The sequence below is a fragment of the Catharus ustulatus genome, chromosome 4 (genome assembly GCF_009819885.2).
Source record: "Catharus ustulatus isolate bCatUst1 chromosome 4, bCatUst1.pri.v2, whole genome shotgun sequence".
Classification (NCBI taxonomy): domain Eukaryota; kingdom Metazoa; phylum Chordata; class Aves; order Passeriformes; family Turdidae; genus Catharus; species Catharus ustulatus.
The window spans coordinates 593,402-613,952 of record NC_046224.1 but is presented as its reverse complement, the minus strand read 5'-3'; the positions used below and the strand labels follow the sequence as shown (position 1 = coordinate 613,952).

At 62.6% G+C, this 20,551-nt stretch overlaps 1 protein-coding gene across 2 annotated transcripts in view; it reads left to right on the top strand.

Moving 5' to 3' along the window:
- SBF1 (SET binding factor 1) overlaps positions 1 to 20,551 on the top strand; it is a 75,829-nt gene that overhangs the window by 35,330 nt on the left and 19,948 nt on the right. Inside the window, exons 3-20 of one of the 2 annotated variants that reach the window (XM_033058024.1) lie at positions 797 to 934; positions 2,752 to 2,886; positions 4,543 to 4,653; positions 5,675 to 5,698; positions 6,923 to 7,028; positions 7,945 to 8,077; positions 8,167 to 8,275; positions 9,721 to 9,834; positions 11,164 to 11,241; positions 11,914 to 12,027; positions 13,334 to 13,462; positions 14,318 to 14,416; positions 15,210 to 15,414; positions 16,589 to 16,701; positions 17,697 to 17,846; positions 17,944 to 18,012; positions 18,394 to 18,552; positions 18,845 to 19,104. In XM_033058024.1, the coding sequence (XP_032913915.1) occupies positions 797 to 934; positions 2,752 to 2,886; positions 4,543 to 4,653; positions 5,675 to 5,698; positions 6,923 to 7,028; positions 7,945 to 8,077; positions 8,167 to 8,275; positions 9,721 to 9,834; positions 11,164 to 11,241; positions 11,914 to 12,027; positions 13,334 to 13,462; positions 14,318 to 14,416; positions 15,210 to 15,414; positions 16,589 to 16,701; positions 17,697 to 17,846; positions 17,944 to 18,012; positions 18,394 to 18,552; positions 18,845 to 19,104 (2,246 nt within the window). The remainder of the gene's footprint in view (positions 1 to 796; positions 935 to 2,751; positions 2,887 to 4,542; positions 4,654 to 5,674; positions 5,699 to 6,922; positions 7,029 to 7,944; positions 8,078 to 8,166; positions 8,276 to 9,720; positions 9,835 to 11,163; positions 11,242 to 11,913; positions 12,028 to 13,333; positions 13,463 to 14,317; positions 14,417 to 15,209; positions 15,415 to 16,588; positions 16,702 to 17,696; positions 17,847 to 17,943; positions 18,013 to 18,393; positions 18,553 to 18,844; positions 19,105 to 20,551) is intronic. The other variant, XM_033058025.1, reaches the window with a different exon arrangement.

The following is a 20,551-nucleotide window of genomic DNA, read 5'->3' as shown; positions in this document are numbered from 1 at the left end:
TGCCAGGGCAGTGGTGCCACCTCCTGGAGCCACTCCAGAGCCCGTGTCCCTCCTGTCCCCTTTCCTTCTGGGCTCTGTGTGCTGCTGCCATGGGGTGGGCTGGGGCTGGGCAGGGTTTGGGGTCTCTGTGCCATGGGATTGTGAAGAGTTTGGGGTCTCTGCTATGGGATTGTGAAGAGTTTGGGGTCTCTGTGCTATGGGATTGTGAAGAGTTTGGGGTGGGTCTGAGGGCTGTGCAGAGTTTGGGGTCTCTGTGCGGAGTTTGGGGTCTCTGTTCCATGGGGCTGTGCAGAGTTTGGGGTCTCTGTGCAGGGTTTGGGGTCTCTGTTCCATGGGGCTGTGCAGGGTTTGGGGTCTCTGTGCAGGGTTTGGGGTCTCTGTTCCATGGGGCTGTGCAGGGTTTGGGGTCTCTGTGCAGAGTTTGGGGTCTCTGTGCCATGGGGCTGTGCAGAGTTTGGGGTCTCTGTGCAGGGTTTGGGGTCTCTGTGCCATGAGGCTGTGCAGAGTTTGGGGTCTCTGTGCCATGGGGCTGTGCAGAGTTTGGGGTCTCTGTGCAGAGTTTGGGGTCTCTGTGCCATGGGGCTGTGCAGAGTTTGGGGTCTCTGTGCAGAGTTTGGGGTGTCTGTGCCATGGGGCTGTGCAGGGTTTGGGGTCTCTGTGCAGAGTTTGGGATCTCTGTGCCATGGGGCTGTGCCATCCCCCGAGCCCTCTGCCATCCCCCCGAGCCCACTGTCACCCCTGTGTCCCCGCTGCCATCCCCCCCATGCCCACTGTCCCCCCTGTGTCCCCGCTGCAGTTCTGCCAGCCCAGCGGGTGGCAGCTGTTCCCCGAGAGGAACCCCCCCACGTTCTTCGTGGCCGTGCTGACCGACATCAACTCGGAGCGGCACTACTGCGCCTGCTTCACCTTCTGGGAGGCCGTGGAGAGCCCGCAGGTAGGGACAGGGACGGGGACACACTGGGGACAGGGGGACACAGGGACAGGGACACACCGGGGACACGGGGACACACCGGGGACATGGGGACACAGGGACAGGGACACACCGGGGACATGGGGCTGGGGGACACAGGGACAGGGACACACTGGGGATAGGGGGACACAGGGATACAGGGACAGGGACACACCGGGGACATGGGGACACGGGGCTGGGGGATACAGGGACAGGGACACACTGGGGACACGGGGATACAGGGACAAGGACACACCAGGGACACGGGGCTGGGGGACACGGGGACACGGGGATACAGGGACAGGGATACAGGGACACACCAGGGACACGGGGCTGGGGGACACAGGGATGCAGGGACAGGGACACACCAGGGACACGGGGACACGGGGCTGGGGGACACAGGGACAGGGACACACCGGGGACATAGGGACACACCGGGGACATGGGGACAAGGGATACAGGGACAGGGACACACCAGGGACACAGGGACAAGGACAAACCGGGGACACGGGGATACAGGGACAGGGACACACCGGGGACACGGGGACACAGGGATACAGGGACAGGGACACACCAGGGACACGGGGACACAGGGATACAGGGACAGGGACACACCAGGGACACGGGGACACAGGGACAGGGACACACTGGGGACACACCGGGGACACGGGGACACAGGGCTGGGGACACAGGGCTGGGGACACAGGGATACAGGGACGGGGACACACCGGGGACATGGCTGGGGGACACACAGGAGGCACGGGGACACAGGGATATGAGATATGGGGACAGGGGGACACAGGGATATGGGGACATGAGGATACGGGGACACAGGGACAGGGGGTCACAGGGGCAGGGGGACACAGGGATACAGGGACAGGGACACACCGGGGACACGGGGACACAGGGCTGGGGACACAGGGATACAGGGACAGGGACACACCGGGGACACGGGGACACAGGGACAGGGACCCACTGGGGACATGGGGACACAGGGACAGGGACACACCGGGGGCACGGGGACACGGACACAGGGACAGGGGCACACCAGGGACACGGGGACACAGGGATACAGGGACAGGGACACACTGGGGACATGGGGACACGGGGCTGGGGACACACAGGAGGCACGGGGACACAGGGACAGGGACACACCGGGGAAACGGGGCTGGGGGACACACGGGAGGCACAGGGACACAGGGATTTGAGGATATGGGGACAGGGGGACACAGAGACAGGGGGACACAGAGATACAGGGACAGGGACACGGGGACACACCAGGGGCACGGGAACACAGGGATATGAGGATATGGGGACAAGGGGACACAGAGACAGGGGGACACAGGGATATGGGGACATGAGGATACAGGGACAGGGGGTCACAGGGACACAGGGTCAGGGACAGGGACACGGGGACACACCAGGGGCACGGAAACACAGGGATATGGGGACACAGGGATATGGGGACACAGGGATACAGGGGTGGGGACACAGAGATGGGGGACATGGGGATGTGGTACACAGGGACATGGGGACGGGGGACACAGACACAAGGATGGGAACACAGGAGTGCAGGGGACAGGGAACACAGACACAAGGATGGGAACACAGGAGTGCAGGGGACATGGGGACACGGGGACAGGGCCTGGCAGCATTGATGAAGAAGGATCTGGCTGCTTTTGGCTGTGGCCAAGGGTTCCTGCCCTCCCTGTGCTGCAGGAAATCAGCCCTTGGCACTGGTGGCTTGGGACAGGCAGGAGCACCCCTGAAGCCCTAAGCCAGACTGGTTTGTGTCTCCCCAGCCCCAGAGCCACTCCAGGAACGGGGAGGGGGAGGAGGAGGAGGAGGAGGCCTCGTCCCCCGTGCAGCCTGCCCAGCTGTTCGCTCCCAAGAGCCTGGTGCTGGTGTCGCGGCTGGACCACGCCGAGGTGTTCCGGGTGAGCTGCTGGGGACAGGGAGCTGTGCTGGGGGTGGGAACAGCCTGGCCCTGCCCTGCCCTGCCCTTGGCACGGGAACAGCCTGGCCCTGCCCTGTCCTTGGCACCCCGGAGCTCTGGGGCCAGGAGCTGCCACTGAGCCCGGCCGGGCACGGGACACGGGACACGGAGCAGCCAAGGCGTGAGGAACAGCCCAGCCCGTTCCTGGAGCACTCTGTGCCTGCTGTGCTGGCTCCAAATGCTGCATTGTCAGCCTGGCAAGGGCTGAGAGCTGTATGGATTGTATCCATGGGGATGGGGCTGGGAGTGCCCAGCCTGGAGAGGGGAAAGCTCCAGGGAGAGCTCAGAGCCCTTCCCAGGGCCTGCAGGGGCTCCAGGAGAGCTGAGAGGGACTGGGGACAAGGCTGGAGGGACAGCACACAGGGAATGGCTCCCAGTGCCACAGGGCAGGGCTGGCTGGGATCCTGGGCAGCAATTCCTGCCTGGGCTGCAATTGCCAGAGCAGCTGTGGCTGCCCCTGGATCCCTGGCAGTGGCCAAGGCCAGGCTGGGCACTGGGGCTGGGAGCAGCTGGGCCACTGGGAGGGGTCCCTGGCTTTCTGTGGAGTGGGAATTCCCTGAAATAAAGGATCTGGGACAGCAGAGTGGGGTCCTGCCAGGCAAAAGCTGGGGCAGCTCCAGGGGATGGGGTCACCTCACTTGTTCCCAAAGTCAGAGGTGTCCTGGCAGCTGCACTCAAACAGTTCCCAGCTCCTCATTGCAGAGCCCACGAGTCTGAGCTTCGTGTTCCCTCACCATTCCATTGGGCTGGGCTTTATCCTGCTCTTCCCTCACCATTCCATTGGGCTGGGCTTTATCCTGCTCTTCCCTCACCATTCCATTGGGCTGGGCTTTATCCTGCTCTTCCCTCACCATTCCATTGGGCTGGGCTTTATCCTGCTCTTCTCTCACCATTCCATTGGGCTGGGCTTTATCCTGCCCTTCTCTCACCATTCCATTGGGCTGGGCTTTATCCTGCTCTTCCCTCACCATTCCATTGGGCTGGGCTTTATCCTGCTCTTCCCTCACCATTCCATTGGGCTGGGCTTTATCCTGCTCTTCCCTCACCATCCCATTGTGCCAGACTCTGCCTGGCCCTGCTCTCCAAATCCCAGCGTTTGTGTTTTCCCTTTTCCTCGGTGGAAAACAACACCTTGAGGATCCCTGGAACACAAATTCCTCAAATCCCTCATTCCCAGCCTGGCTTGAGGGCTGGTGCTGGTGCCCCCAGACCCCATCTGAGCTGGGACTGATGTTGTTTCCCAGCTGGAATGGGCTGGTGTGGAGGGAAAGGACCCACAGTGACCAGCCAGGGCTGACCAGAGTCCAGTGTGCCATCAGGGCCATCACCCAAATTCTGGGCAGCTGGGAAAGGGTCTGCTCCCATTCCATCTGTGGGGTCTGGGAGTGCTGGGAGGGTGGAGCAGCCCAGCTGCTCCCATGGAGCTCTGGCACTGGGGGGTGCAGGATGGGGACACCCCCTGGCTGCAATATCCCATCCCTGTGGCCAGGGCAGACCTGGAGCTGGCACTGCCAGGGTGTGTTTGTGGCCGGGGACAAGCGCTGGGAGTGTCCCCAGCTGCCAGCCCTGCTCATCCCTGCTCTGCTCCCCCCTCCAGAACAGCCTGGGGCTCATCTACACCATCTACGTGGACGGGCTGAGCGTGTCCCTGGAGAACGTGATCGGGAACCTGCTGACCTGCACCATCCCCATCACGGGGGGAGCACAGGTGGGTGTGCTGCTGTGCTGCTGGGCTGCTGGGCTGCTGTGCTGCAGTGCAACTGGGCTGCAGTGCTGCTGTGCTGCTGTGCTGCAGTGCTGCTGTGCTGCAATGCTGCTGGGCTGCAGTGCTGCTGGGCTGCAGTGCAGCTGTGCCACTGTCCCTGCTGGTGTGTCTGTGGGCTCCTGTCCCTCTGTCCCTGCTGGTGTCCCTGTGTCTGTGTGGGCTCCTGTGCCACTGTCCCTGCTGGTGTCCCTGTGTCTGTGTCCCTGTGCCACTGTCCCCACTGTGTCCCTGTGTCTGTGGGCTCCTGTGCCACTGTCCCTGCTGGTGTCCCTGTGTCTGTGAGCTCCTGTGCCATTGTCCCTGCTGGTGTCCCTGTGTCTGTGAGCTCCTGTGCCATTGTCCCTGCTGGTGTCCCTGTGTCTGTGTCACTGTCCCCACTGTGTCCCTGTGTCTGTGGGCTCCTGTGCCATTGTCCCTGCTGGTGTCCCTGTGTCTGTGTCACTGTCCCTGCTGGTGTCCCTGTGTCTGTGGGCTTCTGTCCCTCTGTCCCTGCTGGTGTCCCTGTGTCTGTGGGCTCCTGTCCCTCTGTCCCTGCTGGTGTCCCTGTGTCTGTGGGCTCCTGTCCCTCTGTCCCTGCTGGTGTCACTGTGTCTGTGTGGGCTCCTGTGCCACTGTCCCTGCTGGTGTCCCTGTGTCTGTGCCACTGTCCCTTCTGTGTCCCTGTGTGTGTCTGTGGGCTTCTGTGCCACTGTCCCTGCTGGTGTCCCTGTGTCTGTGGGCTCCTGTGCCACTGTCCCTGCTGGTGTCCCTGTGTCTGTGTCCCTGTGCCACTGTCCCTTCAGTGTCCCTGTGTCTGTGTCCCTGTGCCTCTGTCCCTGCTGGTGTCCCTGTGTCTGTGTGGGCTCCTGTGCCACTGTCCCCGCTGTGTCCCTGTGTCTGTCCCTCTGTCCCCACTGTGTCCCTGTCCCCTGTGTCCCTGTCTGTGTGTCCTAACTGACTGTGCTCTCTGTCTGTCCCACCTCAGCCTGACGTGGAGGATGAAGCCGTGGTACGAACTCCTTTTCTCTCCCACCTCCTTTTCTGTCCCTGCTCTGGGCCTGTCCCCTCATTAGCAGCCTCTCTGTTCATTGCTGTGCCCCTCGGGTCCCTGGCCTCTGGGAAGGGCTGAATTCCTCTCTGAGTGTCCCCCTGGGGTTGTGACAGCCCAGCTCAGGGCTCTGGCTCTCCCAGCAGTGGATTTTGGGGCAGCTCTGGCCAGGAGGTGGCTGCAGTGGGAACGCTGCTCCTGCAGGTTTTCCCTGGAGAGGAGTGGAAAGAGCAGGAGAGGGGTCTGGAGGCAGCCTGGGACTGTGTGAGTGTCCCTGGGAGCAGCTCAGGGCTGGGAATATTCAGTGATATCAGAATCCTGTGCCTGGGATGTCCATCCCTCCCTCCAGGATATTCCCCAGGATATTCCCAGGATGTTCCTTCCATGGAGAGCCATGGAGCTGGGGCTGTGTTGGGCACAGCCAGGCTGGGACAGGAGAGCTGCTCCCTCAGCTTCCATGGCATGGGAGAGGCTGAAACTCCCCTGAGTTTGGGGAGCCCTGGAGATCCCTCACATTCCAGGGAGCCCTGGAGATCCCTCAGGTTCCAGGGAGCCCTGGAGATCCCTCACATTCCAGGGAGCCCTGGAGATCCCTCACATTCCAGGGAGCCCTGGAGATCCCTCACACTCCAGGGAGCCCTGGAGATCCCTCACATTCCAGGGAGGCCTGGAGATCCCTCACATTCCAGGGAGCCCTGGAGATCTCTCACATTCTGGGGAGCCCTGGAGATCCCTCACATTCCAGGGAGCCCTGGAGATCCCTCACACTCCAGGGAGCCCTGGAGATCCCTCACATTCCAGGGGGCCCTCGTGTCCCAGAGACCCTTTGAGTCCTGGGGACCCCTCATGTCCTGGGGAGCCCTCGTGTCCCAGAGAGCCACTGTGTCCACATCTCCATGCAGATCTTGGGGCCGTGGGGACATTGCTGGTGCTGCCTGGGGACACTGCAGGAGGTGACATCCTTCCTCTCAGCCCAGGGACCCACTCAAGCACCCAGTGCTGTGGCAGCACCTTCTTCTCCCTTTCCCTTTTCCTTTCCCTCTTTCCCTCTTTCCCTTTCCCTCTCTGCAGTAGAGGGGCTGTTCTGGGGCACGGTGCCGCTGGCCCTGTGCCCAGGGGGGTCTGTCTGTCCCTGTCCCCACCCTGTGTGGTGGCCCTGGTGACGAGGTGTGTGTTGCCTTGCAGAGGACGATCTCTCTGGGAGCAGGGGACAGGCAGGTGATCCAGACCCCCATCAATGACTCGCTGCCCGTCAGCAGCTGCAGCGTGGCCCTGCTCTTCCGCCAGCTGGGTGAGAGTGTCCCCACCCTGTCCCCGTGTGTCCCCACCCCCGTGTGTCCCCACCCTGCCCCCGGGGCACCCAGGGTCCCTGCGGGTCACCTCCTGCACGCTCTGAGGCTCCCCAGCTCCCTGTGCCATCCCTGTTCCAGGAGGGTGGGATTGGGGCTGGGGTCTGGAGGAGCAGCCCAGGGCTGCCACTGGCCCTGTGTCCCTGGGAAAGGCCACACCAGGAAAGGCCACCCTGTGCCACCAGGAAAGGCCGCCACCAGGAAAGGCCACCCCCAGGAAAGGTCACTCTGTGTCCCCAGGAAAGGCCACCCCCAGGAAAGGCCACCCCCAGGAAAGGTCACTCTGTGTCCCCAGGAAAGGCCACTCCCAGGAAAGGCCACCCTGTGCCACCAGGAAAGGCCACTCCCAGGAAAGGCCACCCTGTGCCACCAGGAAAGGCCACCCCCAGGAAAGGTCACCCTGTGTCCCCCAGGAAAGGCCACCCCCAGGAAAGGCCACCCTGTGCCCCCCAGGAAAGGCCACCCCCAGGAAAGGCCACCCTGTGCCCCCCAGGAAAGGCCACCCTGTGCCACCAGGAAAGGCCAGCCCCAGGAAAGGCCACCCCCAGGAAATGCCAGCCTGTGCCATCAGGAAAGGTCACCCTGTGCCCCCAGGAAAGGCCACCCTGTGTCCCCAGGAAAGGCCACCCCCAGGAAAGGCCACCCTGTGTCCCCAGGAAATGCCACCCCCAGGAAAGGTCACCAGGAGCATCTCCAGGAAGGGGGAGCACCCCTGGAGTGCCCTGAGCCAGGAATGCCTCTCTGGGGATGCTGAGCTCCTCTCCTGGGCAGGATGCAGGGATGGCAGTGGGACAGGGGCTCTGGGGGGTGGCAGAGTGTCACCCCCCCATTGCTGAGCCCCTGCTGTGCCCTGCCCAGGCATCACCAACGTGCTGTTCCTGTTCTGTGCTGCACTGACCGAGCACAAGATCCTGTTCCTCTCCAGCAGCTACCAGAGGCTGACGGACGCCTGCAGGGCCCTCCTGGCTCTCATGTTCCCCCTCAAGTACAGGTGAGGGTCCCTGAGCTCCAGCTGTGCCAGCTGTGCCCCTGCACTGGGGCAGTGCTTGGGGCTGCTCTTGAGGCTGATTCTGGTTGCAGTTTCACCTACGTGCCCATCCTGCCTGCCCAGCTCCTGGAGGTGCTGAGCACCCCCACCCCCTTCATCATCGGCGTCCACTCCATCTTCCAGTCAGAGACACAGGAGCTGGTGAGAGGCCACAGGGCCTGTGCTGCTGCCAGGGGGCCAGGGGCAGTGCTGTGGGTGTCACAGGCTGGGGTGACAGCTCAGGCCATGCTGGGGGTGCCCAGGGCCACAGGCTCTGAGTGCTCAGCACGGGGTGCAGCCAGGTGTCCCACATGAGCCAGGGGGAATGGCTGGGTGTGAAGGGAATGGCTGGGTCACAGGGAATGGCTGGGTGTGAAGGGAATGGCTGGGTGTGAAGGGAATGGCTGGGTGTGAAGGGAATGGCTGGGTGTGAAGGGAATGGCTGGGTGACAGGGAATGGCTGGGTCACAGGGAATGGCTGGGTCACAGGGAATGGCTGGGTCACAGGGAATGGCTGGGTCTGAAGGGAATGGCTGGGTCAGGGGGAATGGCTGGGTGTGAAGGGAATGGCTGGGTGTGAAGGGAATGGCTGGGTGTGAAGGGAATGGCTGGGTCAGGGGGAATGGCTGGGTCACAGGGAATGGCTGGGTCACAGGGAATGGCTGGGTGTGAAGGGAATGGCTGGGTGTGAAGGGAATGGCTGGGTGTGAAGGGAATGGCTGGGTCACAGGGAATGGCTGGGTCTGAAGGGAATGGCTGGGTCACAGGGAATGGCTGGGTGACAGGGAATGGCTGGGTCACAGGGAATGGCTGGGTCACAGGGAATGGCTGGGTGTGAAGGGAATGGCTGGGTGTGAAGGGAATGGCTGGGTGACAGGGAATGGCTGGGTCACAGGGAATGGCTGGGTCACAGGGAATGGCTGGGTCTGAAGGGAATGGCTGGGTCACAGGGAATGGCTGGGTCTGAAGGGAATGGCTGGGTCAGAGGGAATGGCTGGGTGTGAAGGGAATGGCTGGGTCACAGGGAATGGCTGGGTGTGAAGGGAATGGTTGGGTCACAGGGAATGGCTGGGTCTGAAGGGAATGGCTGGGTCCCAGGGAATGGCTGGGTCACAGGGAATGGCTGGGTCTGAAGGGAATGGCTGGGTCACAGGGAATGGCTGGGTCACAGGGAATGGCTGGGTGACAGGGAATGGCTGGGTCTGAAGGGAATGGCTGGGTGTGAAGGGAATGGCTGGGTCACAGGGAATGGCTGGGTGTGAAGGGAATGGCTGGGTCACAGGGAATGGCTGGGTCACAGGGAATGGCTGGGTCCCTCTCCTGTCAGGTGTCCCCCTGTCCCTCCAGTGAGGGATCCCAGTGTGCCCTTGGATTTGGGGACAGGGTGGGACACGGGGGGTGCTGAGCACTCAGGGAAGGTGGGGAAGAGCCAGAACCTCCCCCCAGCCCTTTCCTGAGCCTGCTCACCTGGGCAGCTCCTCCTCACCTGTGGGGTGTGGGATATGGGGTGTGGGATTGGGAAGGGGGCTCTGTCCCGCTGCTGTGTCCCACTGCTCTGTCCCCTGGCTCTGTCCCATGGCTCTGTCCCATTCTGTCCCCCCTCCCAGCTGGACGTGGTGATCGCAGACCTGGACGGTGGCACCGTGAACGTCCCCGAGTGTGTGCACATCTCCCTGCTCCCAGAGCCCCTGCTGCAGCAGACCAGGGAGGCCCTGTCCATGGTGAGTGCCAGGGCATTCCCTTCCCACAGCAGGCCCTGTCCATGGTGAGTGCCAGGGCATTCCCTTCCCACAGCAGGCCCTGTCCATGGTGAGTGCCAGGGCATTCCCTCCCCACAGCAGGCCCTGTCCATGGTGAGTGCCAGGGCATCCCTTCCCACAGCAGGCCCTGTCCATGGTGAGTGCCAGGGCATTCCCTTCCCCACAGCACCCCTGGGACCTGGCATCCACACCCATTCCCTGGGTGACACCGTTCCCTGGCAGGGACACACGTGGCCAGGAACTGGGAATGGAACTGGGGCTCCTCTGTGGGCAGGATTCCTGCCCTGGGGTCATGTTCATACCCTGGGATCCTGTCACAGGGACCATTCCTGATCCAATGGCCTCTGGCCAGCACTCTGGGACTGACACACATTCCCGAGGGAGCTGGGAGTGGAGCAGCAGGGGTTCCTCTGTGAGCCTTGATTGCTGCCTTTGGGTGCTGCTGCCCAGTCCCAGTGACCATTCCCACTCCAGTGACCATTCCCAGTCCTGTGACCATCCCCAGTCCCAGGGGCCATCCCCAGTCCCAGGGGCCATTCCCAGTCCAGGGGCCATTCCCAGTCCAGTGACCATTCCCAGTCCCAGTGACCATTCCCAGTCCCAGTGACCATTCCCAGTCCCAGTGGCCATTCCCATTCCCAGTGGCCATTCCCACTCCAGTGACCATTCCCACTCCAGTGACCATTCCCAGTCCCAGTGCCCATTCCCAGTCCCAGTGGCCATTCCCAGTCCCAGTGACCATTCCCATTCCCAGTGGCCATCCCCAGTCCCAGTGACCATTCCCACTCCCATGGCCATTCCCATTCCCAGTGGCCATTCCCATTCCCAGTGCCCATTCCCACTCCAGTGGCCATTCCCATTCCCAGTGGCCATTCCCATTCCCAGTGACCATTCCCATTCCCAGTGGCCATTCCCAGTCCCAGTGGCCATTCCCAGTCCCAGTGGCCATTCCCAGTCCCATGGTCTCTGATACCCAGCAGTGCCCAGGGTTTTCCTTGGCAGAGGTTCTTGGGAACAGGGCTCTGGCTCCTGGCCCAGGGCAGGAAGCAGCTGTGGCCTGGCTGCTCCTGTGTTCCTGAGGCACTGCTGGAGCTGCTCCTGCTCCTCCTGGGGGCAGTGGGGGGTGAAGGAAGGACTCCCTGGCACAGCAGGAGGGGTTGAAGGACACCCTGGCAGAGTTTGTCTCCAAGCCCCTCAGATCTTGTCCACAGGGACTCTGGGGTCTCTGGGGGAATCTCCTTGGCCTCTCCAGCCAGGATGGGGCCTGAGCTGAGTGTCCTCCCTGGGCAGGTGCTGGACCCAGAGCTGGAGGTGGCTGACCTCGCCTTCCCCCCTTCCACCATTTCTGCCTCTTCCCTCAAGATGCAGGTGAGTGGTGGGAGGGAGAGAGACCCTGGGTGGGGGGCAGGAGGGACAGGGACACCTGGGGCAGGTGAGGGGCTGTGCTCCAGGGGCACCTGGGGCAGGGGAGGGGCTGTTCCTCAGGGACACCCCAGGGCAGGTGAGGGGCTGTTCCCCAGGCACACCTGGGGCAGGTGTGGGGCTGTTCCCCAGGGATACCCAGGGCAGGTGAGGGGCTGTTCCCCAGGGCAGGTGTGGGGCTGTTCCCCAGGCACCCCAGGGCAGGTGAGGGGCTGTTCCCCAGGCACACCTGGGGCAGGTGAGGGGCTGTTCCCCAGGGCAGGTGTGGGGCTGTTCCCCAGGCACACCAGGGCAGGTGAGGGGCTGTTCCCCAGGGCCATCCCATGCCAGCCCTGTGTCCATCCAAGCCCTGGCTGGATCCTGCAGTGCTGTGGTCTCTGGGTTCCCAGCTGGGCTGGAGCAGACAGGGAATGTTTTGCCTTCCAGCATTCCCAGAGCTGCAGAGCTACCTCTGCTCCCAGTGCAGCTGCAGGGATCAGAGCAGTGAGCCCCAGCTGCCATGTCCCCTTTCCCTGGAATCTCAGCCACACTCTCTGGGTTGATCCCATGCTGGGGGGATGTTGCTGCCCTGCCCCATGCCCTGTGCCCCACTAGCCAGGCTGTGTTTCCCTGCTGCAGGACAAGGAGATCCGGGCTGTGTTCCTGCGCCTGTTTGCTCAGCTGCTGCAGGGCTACCGCTGGTGCCTGCACATCATCCGCATCCACCCCGAGCCCGTCATCCGCTTCCACAAGGTGAGGGAGGCTGCAGGAAACGCCCCCTGATTCCCAGCAGTGACCTGCTGAGATCCCTGCCAGGCCCAGCTGCATCCCGTGTTTGTCCTTGGGGTGTCCCAGGGCAGTTCCCTGCTTGTGCCCCGGCGCGTTCGGGTGCTGCTGCAGGCTCAGCAGGGAGGGAGCCCAGGCCTGGAGCTCCTTCTGGAGATCTTGGCACTGCTGAGGGAACCACCTGCAGTCCTCTGGCTCTGTGTCCCTGAGTGCCTCTGGCCTTGTTCCTGTGTCCCTGAGTGCCTCTGGCCTTGTTCCTGTGTCCCTGAGTCCATGTTCCTGCATCCCCGTGTCCCTGTGTTCTTGCATTCCTGTGTTCCTGTGTCACTCTGACCTTGTGTTCCTGACTACCTCTGGCCTTGTTTTCCTGTGTCCCTGTGTCCTGGAGTCCCTCTGGCCTTGTTTTCTTGTGTGTCTGTGTCCTGGAGTCCCTCTGGCCTTGTGTCCCTGTGTCCCTCTATCCCTGAGTCCCCATGTCCCTCTGTCCCTGCATCCCTGTGCCCCTATATCCCAGAGTCCTTCTGACACTGTATCCCCGTGTCCCAGAGTCCCTGTGTCCCCGTGCCCCTGTATCCTTCTGTCCCTGTATTCCTCTGCTCCTGTGTCCCTGTGTCCTGGAGTCCCTCTGGCCTTGTGTCCCTGAGTCCCTGTGTCCCTGTGTCCTGGAGTCCCTCTGTCCCTGCATCCCTGTACCCCTATGTCCCAGAGTCCCTCTGACACTCTGTCCCCATGTCCCAGAGTCCCTGTGTCCCTGAGAACCTCTGACCTTGTGTCCCTGTGTCCCCGTGCCCCTGTATCCTTCTGTGCCTGTATTCCTCTGCTCCTGTGTCCTGTATTGCTGTCTCTGTGTCCCCATGTCCTTCTGCCCCTGTATCCCCATGTCCTCTGTCCCTTTCCCCCCATGTCCCTGTGTCCCTGTATTTCTGTGCCCTTGTGTCCCCTTCCCCTTGCACCCCTATGTCCCTGTGTCCTCTGCCCGTGTCCCTGTGTCCTTATATTCCTGTGCCCTTGTGTCCCTCTCCCCCTGTGTCCCTGTGTCTGTGTGTCCCTGTATTCCTGTGCCCTGCCTCTGCATGCCGAGGTGACCCAGAGCCCTTCCCTTGCACCTTGTCCTGCTGCCGTGTGCCCGAGGCTCAGCTTTCCATGCCAGCCCTGTCCCTACACCCAGGTGGCACAGGGCAGGAGGTGGCACCGTCCCAGTGCCACCCATCCCTCCCTCTGCCCATGGCTGGCTGTCCCCACCCTGCTGATGGCGCTGTGGCTCCCTTTGCAGGCGGCGTTCCTGGGCCAGCGGGGGCTCACTGAGGACGATTTCCTCACCAAGGTGCTGGAGGGGATGGCCTTCGCTGGCTTTGTCACCGAGCGCGGGGCTCCCTACCGCCCCATCGACCTCTTCGACGAGGTGAGGCCTGGGGCAGCTCTGCATTCCCCATCCCGGGTTTGGGAGGGGCAGCTCTGCCTTCATTCCCCCATCCCGGCTTTGAGAGAGGCAGCTCTGCCTTCATTCCCCCATCCCGGGTTTGAGAGGGGCAGCTCTGCTTTCCCCTAATCCCGGGTTTGGGAGGGGCAGCTCTGCCTTCCCCAATCCCGGGTTTGGGAGAGGCAGCTCTGCCTTCATTCCCCCAATCCCGGCTCTGGGAGGGGCAGCTCTGCCTTCATTCCCCCATCCCGGCTTTGGGAGGGGCAGCTCTGCCTTCATTCCCCCATCCCGGCTTTGAGAGGGGCAGCTCTGCCTTCATTCCCCCAATCCCGGGTTTGGGAGGGACAGCTCTGCCTTCATTCCCCCATCCCGGCTTTGGGAGGGGCAGCTCTGCCTTCATTCCCCCAATCCCGGGTTTGGGAGGGGCAGCTCTGCCTTCATTCCCCCATCCCGGCTTTGAGAGGGGCAGCTCTGCATTCCCCAATCCCGGGTTTGAGAGGGGCAGCTCTGCCTTCATTCCCCAATCCCGGCTTTGGGAGGGGCAGCTCTACCTTCCCCTAATCCCGGGTTTGGGAGGGGCAGCTCTGCCTTCATTCCCCCAATCCCGGCTCTGGGAGGGGCAGCTCTGCCTTCTTCATCCTGGGTTTGGGAGGGGCAGCTCCTCCTTTCCCCATCCCGGCTTTGGGAGGGGCAGCTCCCCCTTCCCTCATTCCCCAGCTCTGCCTCGGGGCAGCTCCCCCTTCCCTCATCCTGGCTCTGGGAGGGGCAGCTCCCCCTTCCCTCATCCCGGCTCTGGGAGGGCTCTGGAGCTGTCCCTGTCACCCCTGTCCTCCCCAGCTCGTGGCCTACGAGGTGAAGCGCATGAAGGCAGAGGAGGGGAACAAACAGAAAATCCTGAGGCACATCAAGGAGCTGGCAGAGAAACTCTACAAGAATGTGAGTGCTGGAGCCTCCCAGGCAGGAGGGGGATGTACTGGGGGAGCCTGGGGTGGAGGCCTGGTCACTCTGTCCCCATGGTGATGGCTCCTGTCCCTCCTGGCACTGTTGTGTGTGGTCAGGCACGTTCTCAGAGCTCCTGGCAGTGGGATTCCCTGGTTTTATAGGATCCCAGAATCCCAGAGTCACCAAGGTTGGAAAAGACCTCCAGGCTCATCCATTCCCAGCTGTGCCTGATGCACAGAGCACTCAGTGCCACCTCCAGGGATGGGCACTGGGCAGTTCCAATCCCTGAGCACCCTTTCCATGGGGAAATCCGTGCTGATGCCACCCTGAGCCTCCCCTGGCCCAGCCTGAGGTTTCCAGTGGCACCTAAAGGCAGGAGCCTGGACGGGCTGGCACGGAGCTCCTGGTGGCACTTGGCTCATGGGGCTGGGGGCAGCAGATCCTGGGGGATGCAGATTGGGGCTGGGGACAGATTGGGGCTGGGGGCAGCAGATCCTGGGGGGATGCAGATTGGGGCTGGGAGCAGCAGATCCTGGGGGATGCAGATTGGGGCTAGGGACAGCAGATCCTGGGGGATGCAGATTGGGGCTGGGAGCAGCAGATCCTGGGGGATGCAGATTGGGGCTAGGGACAGCAGATCCTGGGGGATGCAGATTGGGGCTAGGGACAGCAGATCCTGGGGGATGCAGATTGGGGCTGGGGGCTGGGAGCAGAGCTGGGGCTGGGGGTTCCTGTCCCAGGAGGGGCCAGGTGCCCTGAGGGCTGAGCAGGACCCGTCCCTGTGCAGGAGAACCCGTACCCTGCCGTGGCCATGCACAAGGTGCAGAAGCCCACCGAGGGCTGCCACCTGAGGCTGCACCAGAAGCCCTTCCCTCACCTGGACGAGGGCACGGTGCAGTGGATCATCGACCAGGCCACGGCCAAGCTGCAGACGGCCCCGCCCGCCGTCAAGGCTGAGAAGAAGTGCATGGTGCCCTCGGGACCCCCCATCGGTGTGTGGGGCACTGGGGACCCTGTCCTGGGGGGCTGTGGGGGGCACAGTGCCCTCGAGACCCCCCATGGGTGTGTGGGGCACTGGGGACATGGGGCACAGTGCCCTCGGGGCCCCATGGGTGTGTGGGGCACTGGGGACCCTGCTTTGGGGGGCTTTGGGGGTGCACAGTGCCCTAAGGATCCCCATGGGTGTGTGGGGCACAGGGGACATGGGGCATAGTGCCCTGGGGACCCCCATGGGTGTGTGGGGCACAGGGGACATGGGGCACAGTGCCCTGGGGACCCCCATGGGTGTGTGGGGCACTGGGGACCCCGTCCTGGGTCACACCACTGGGGTACAATGTGGAGAAACAGCAGGTCCGACCCCCTTGGGCTCCTCAGCTCACTTGGGGCTCCCATGAAGGTGCCATGGTCCCTTGGACAGGGGTGCCCCATGTTCCCCAGTGCCCCATGTCCCCTACACCCCATGTCCCCAGTGTCCCATGTTCCCCACAACCCATGTTCCCCACAACCCATGTTCCCCAGTGTCCCATGTCCCCCATATCCCCCACGCCCCATGTTCCCCAGTGCCCCATGTCCCCACGCCCCATGTCCCCACGCCCCATGTCCCCACGCCCCATGTTCCCCATACCCCATGTCCCCATACCCCATGTCCCCAGGCCCCCATGTCCCTAGCACCCCATGTCCCCAGCACCCCATGTCCCCCATGTGTCCAGCACCCCATGTCCCCAGTGCCCCATATCCCCACACCCCATGTCCCATATCTCCCAGTGCCCCATATCTCCCAGTGCTCCATGTCCCCAGTGCCCCATGTCCCATGTCCCCAGCACCTGGCCATGTCCCATGTCCCCAGTGCCCCCTGTCCCATGTCTCCCAGTGCCCCATGTCCCCAGTGTCCTCATGTCCCCCATGTCCCCAGCCCCCCATGTCCCCCATGTCCCCTGTGCCCCATGTCCCCATGCCCCATATCCCCCACCCCCCATGTCCCCCACGTCCTCAGCACCCCCTGTCTCCAGTGCCCCATGTCCCCCATGTCCCCATACCCCATGTCCCCCACACCCCATGTCCCCAGTGCCCCATATCCCCCACGCCCCATGTCTCCCATGTCCCCACCCCCCATGTCCCCAGCCCCCCCGTCCCCACACCCCCCAGGTGACCGGGGTCTGTTCCCAGCCGCCATCCTGGAGCGCAATGGGAACGCCCTGGCCAACAGCGCGCGGCGCCTGGAGGTGGTCAGGAACTGCATCTCCTACGTCTTCGAGAACAAGATGCTGGAGGCCAAAAAGGTGAGGGGAGGCTGGGCTGGGGGGGTCAGTGTCCTCTGGGGATGGAGGGGGTGTTCCCTGCCCGTGTCCAGGTCCTGCTGGTTGGCTTGGTCCCATTACTGAGGTTGGAAAATCCCTCTGAGCCCATCGAGTCCAACCGTCCCCAGCACTGACCCTGTCCCCAAATGCCACATCCAGGATTTGAAATCCCTGCAGGGATGCGGACTCCAGAGCTCCCTGGGCAGCCCCTGCCAAGGCCTGACCACCCTTTCCTGAATGGAAAATTTCCCTGCTGTCCAACCTGCCTGCCCTGGCACAACTTGTGCTCCTTCTGGTGCTGTCCCTGTTCCCTGGGAGCAGAGCCCTCTCCCACCTCAGTAATGGGACCACGGAGCCGTTTGGATTGGGAATCCCTCTGGGACCATCAAGTCCCACCACTCTCCCCCAGTGGCCACTGCTGGCCCATGATGTGTCTCTCTCCTGGTGTTGCTGGGGTTTTGGCTGGTGGCTCCACACCATCACCTCTGCTGTTCCAACCCAGTGCCCCTGGACTCCTCCTTTCCTCCCTGCCTGTGTCCAGCTGGCCACACCTGGACTTTCACCCTGATTTTTCTCCACATCTGACCACATCCCATGGCAGCAGAGCAGACCCTGGAGCTGTGTGCTGTGCAGGCCCCATCCCAGAGCAGCCCCAGGAGCTGTGTGCTGTGCAGGCCCCATCCCAGCCCCCAATCCCATTATTCCCCAGCTGTTCCCAGCTGTGCTGCGTGCCATGAAGGGCCGGGCCGCCCGGCACTGCCAGCCCCAGGAGCTGTGTGCTGTGCAGGCCCCATCCCAGAGCAGACCCAGGAGCTGTGTGCTGTGCAGGCCCCATTCCACCCCCCCAATCCCATTATCCCCCAGCTGTTCCCAGCTGTGCTGTGTGCCATGAAGGGCCGGGCTGCCCGGCACTGGCAGCCCCAGGAGCTGTGTGCTGTGCAGGCCCCATCCCAGCCCCCAATCCCGTTATTCCCCAGCTGTTCCCAGCTGTGCTGCGTGCCATGAAGGGCCGGGCCGCCCGGCACTGCCTGACCCAGGAGCTGCACCTGCACGTGCAGCAGAACCGCGCCGTGCTGGACCACCAGCAGTTCGACTTTGTCATTCGCATGATGAACTGCTGCCTCCAGGTAGGGCTGGGCAGGGCTGGGGGGTCCTTGTGCTGTGGGGCACAGCAGGGGTGGCTTTGGGTTGTCCCCATGTCACCCCTGCTCTGTCCTTGCCCAGGACTGCACGGCCATGGATGAGCACGGCATCGCTGCCGCCCTGCTGCCACTGGTCACCGCCTTCTGCAGGGTGAGTGACCGCAGTGTCCCCAGCCCAGTGTCCCCCTCAGCATCCCCCTGAGGCTGCAGGCAGGTGTCCCCTCAGGAACTGTCAGCCTGCAGCTCCTGCACAGAGCTTCCATCCTGCCCAGACTGGCCCCAGGGTGCAGGAGCAGCTGTGGGCAGGGGTTTGCTCTCGAGTGCCATGATCAGGCTGGGCTGGGATGAGCCTCTGGGTGGGCTCTGAGCAAGGGAATTTTCAGGGAATGCTGGAGGAGCTCTGGTGCAGACATCCCTCCTGCCTGCCTGGGGCTTTCCCAGTGGCCAGCTGGAGGAGCAGGGATACTGAGTGCAGAGCTCAGTTAAACACAGAGCCTGGGTTTACATGGACCTTCTCTATCTCCTTGCACAGAAACTGAGCCCTGGCATCACCCAGTTTGCCTACAGCTGCGTGCAGGAGCACGTGGTGTGGACCAACATCCAGTTCTGGGAGGCCATGTTCTACTGCGACGTGCAGAACCACATCCGGGCCCTGTACCTGGACAGCACCGAGGAGAACCACACCGAGCAGGTGGGAGGGTGGACAGCAGGGCTCTCCCTAAGGGCTGGGGCAGGACAGGGCTACACAATCATGGAATGGGTGGGAAGGGACCTCAGAGCCCCTCCAGTGCCAGCCCTGCCATGGTTGGACACCTCCCACTGCCCCAGCTCCCAGTCCAGTGTCCAGCCTGGGATCCAGGGCAGCCACAGTTGCTCTGGGAATCCCGTTCCTGCTGAGATGAGGCTGAGGAGCTGCACCCCAGTCCTGGGGGATCCCCTGGGTCTGTCCATGCACCCACCCCAGTCCCCTTGCCCTGCTCCAGGAGAGCACAGAGGAGCCCCAGGAGGCCAAGTCGGCGCTGGAGATCGCGTCGGAGCAGCTGCGCCTGTGGCCCACCATGAGCAGGGAGAAGCAGCAGGAGCTGATCCAGAAGGAGGAGAGCACGGTGTTCAGCCAGGCCATCCACTACGCCAACAGGATGAGCTACCTGCTGCTGCCCCTGGACACCAGCAAGAACCGCCTGCTGCGCAGCTCCGGCCTGGGCGACGTCGAGAGCGTCAGCAACAGCTTCGTCACCAACAGGTGACACCTGGGACACTGGCTGGGACACTGGGCTCTGCACAGAGAGGGGTCCCTGCTCGCTGTGGGGGTGGGACCAGGGGATTCTAAGGGTTCTTCCCAGTCCCAGCTGTGCTAGGTTCTAGGGTTGTGTCAGGATTGTGGTGCCCAGGGGGTGTCTGGGAGTGGGAGCAGTCTGGGACTCCTGTCAGGAGTGGGAACAGTCTGGAGTCAGGAGTGGGAACAGTCTGGAGTCAGGAGTGGGAACAGTGTCAGACTCCTGTCAGGAGTGGGAACAGTCTGGGACTCCTGTCAGGAGTGGGAACAGTCTGGAGTCAGGAGTGGGAACAGTCTCAGACTCCTGTCAGGAGTGGGAGCAGTCTGGAGTCAGGAGTGGGAACAGTCTCAGACTCCTGTCAGGAGTGGGAACAGTCTGGAGTCAGGAGTGGGAACAGTCTGGAGTCAGGAGTGGGAACAGTCTGGAGTCAGGAGTGGGAACAGTCTCCCTGTCAGGAGTGGGAACAGTCTCGGACTTCTGTCAGGAGTGGGAACAGTCTCCCTGTCAGGAGTGGGAACAGTCTCAGACTCCTGTCAGGAGTGGGAGCAGTCTCGGACTTCTGTCAGGAGTGGGAACAGTCTCAGACTCCTGTCAGGAGTGGGAGCAGTCTCGGACTTCTGTCAGGAGTGGGAACAGTCTCAGACTCCTGTCAGGAGTGGGAACAGTCTCCCTGTCAGGAGTGGGAACAGTCTCAGACTCCTGTCAGGAGTGGGAGCAGTCTGGAGTCAGGAGTGGGAGCAGTCTGGAGTCAGGAGTGGGAACAGTCTGGAGTCAGGAGTGGGAGCAGTCTCAGACTCCTGTCAGGAGTGGGAACAATCTGGAGTCAGGAGTGGGAGCTTCTCAGGGTCTCTGTTAGGAGTGGGAACTCTCCTGTATCACATCAGGAGTAGGAACTCACCTGTGTTCCTGTGAGGAGTGGGAACTCTGTTGGGATCATATCAGGAATAGGAACTCACCTGTGTTCCTATGAGGAGTGAGAATTCTCCTGGTACCATATCAGGAGTAGGAACTCTCCTGTGTTCCTATCAGGAATGGGAGCTCTCCTGATATCATATGAGGAGTAGGAACTCACCTGTGTTCCTGTGAGGAGTGGGAACTCTCTTGGTGTCACATCAGGAGTAGGAACTCACCTGTGTTCCTATGAGGAGTGAGAATTCTCCTGGAATCACATCAGGAATAGGAACTCACCTGTGTTCCTGTAAGGAGTGGGAATTCTCCTGCCTTTTTCCAAGTGCAAGAGCTTTCCTGGGTTTCTGTCACAAGTGGGAGCTCTCCTGGGTTTTTATCAGGAGTGGGAGCTCTCCTGGATTTTTGTCAGGTCCATGTAGGGAGTGGTCCCTGCCCAGGGCTGTCCCTACCCGGGTCTGTCCCTGCCTGGGCTGTCCCTGCCCGAGCTGCCCTGGCTGAGCCCTG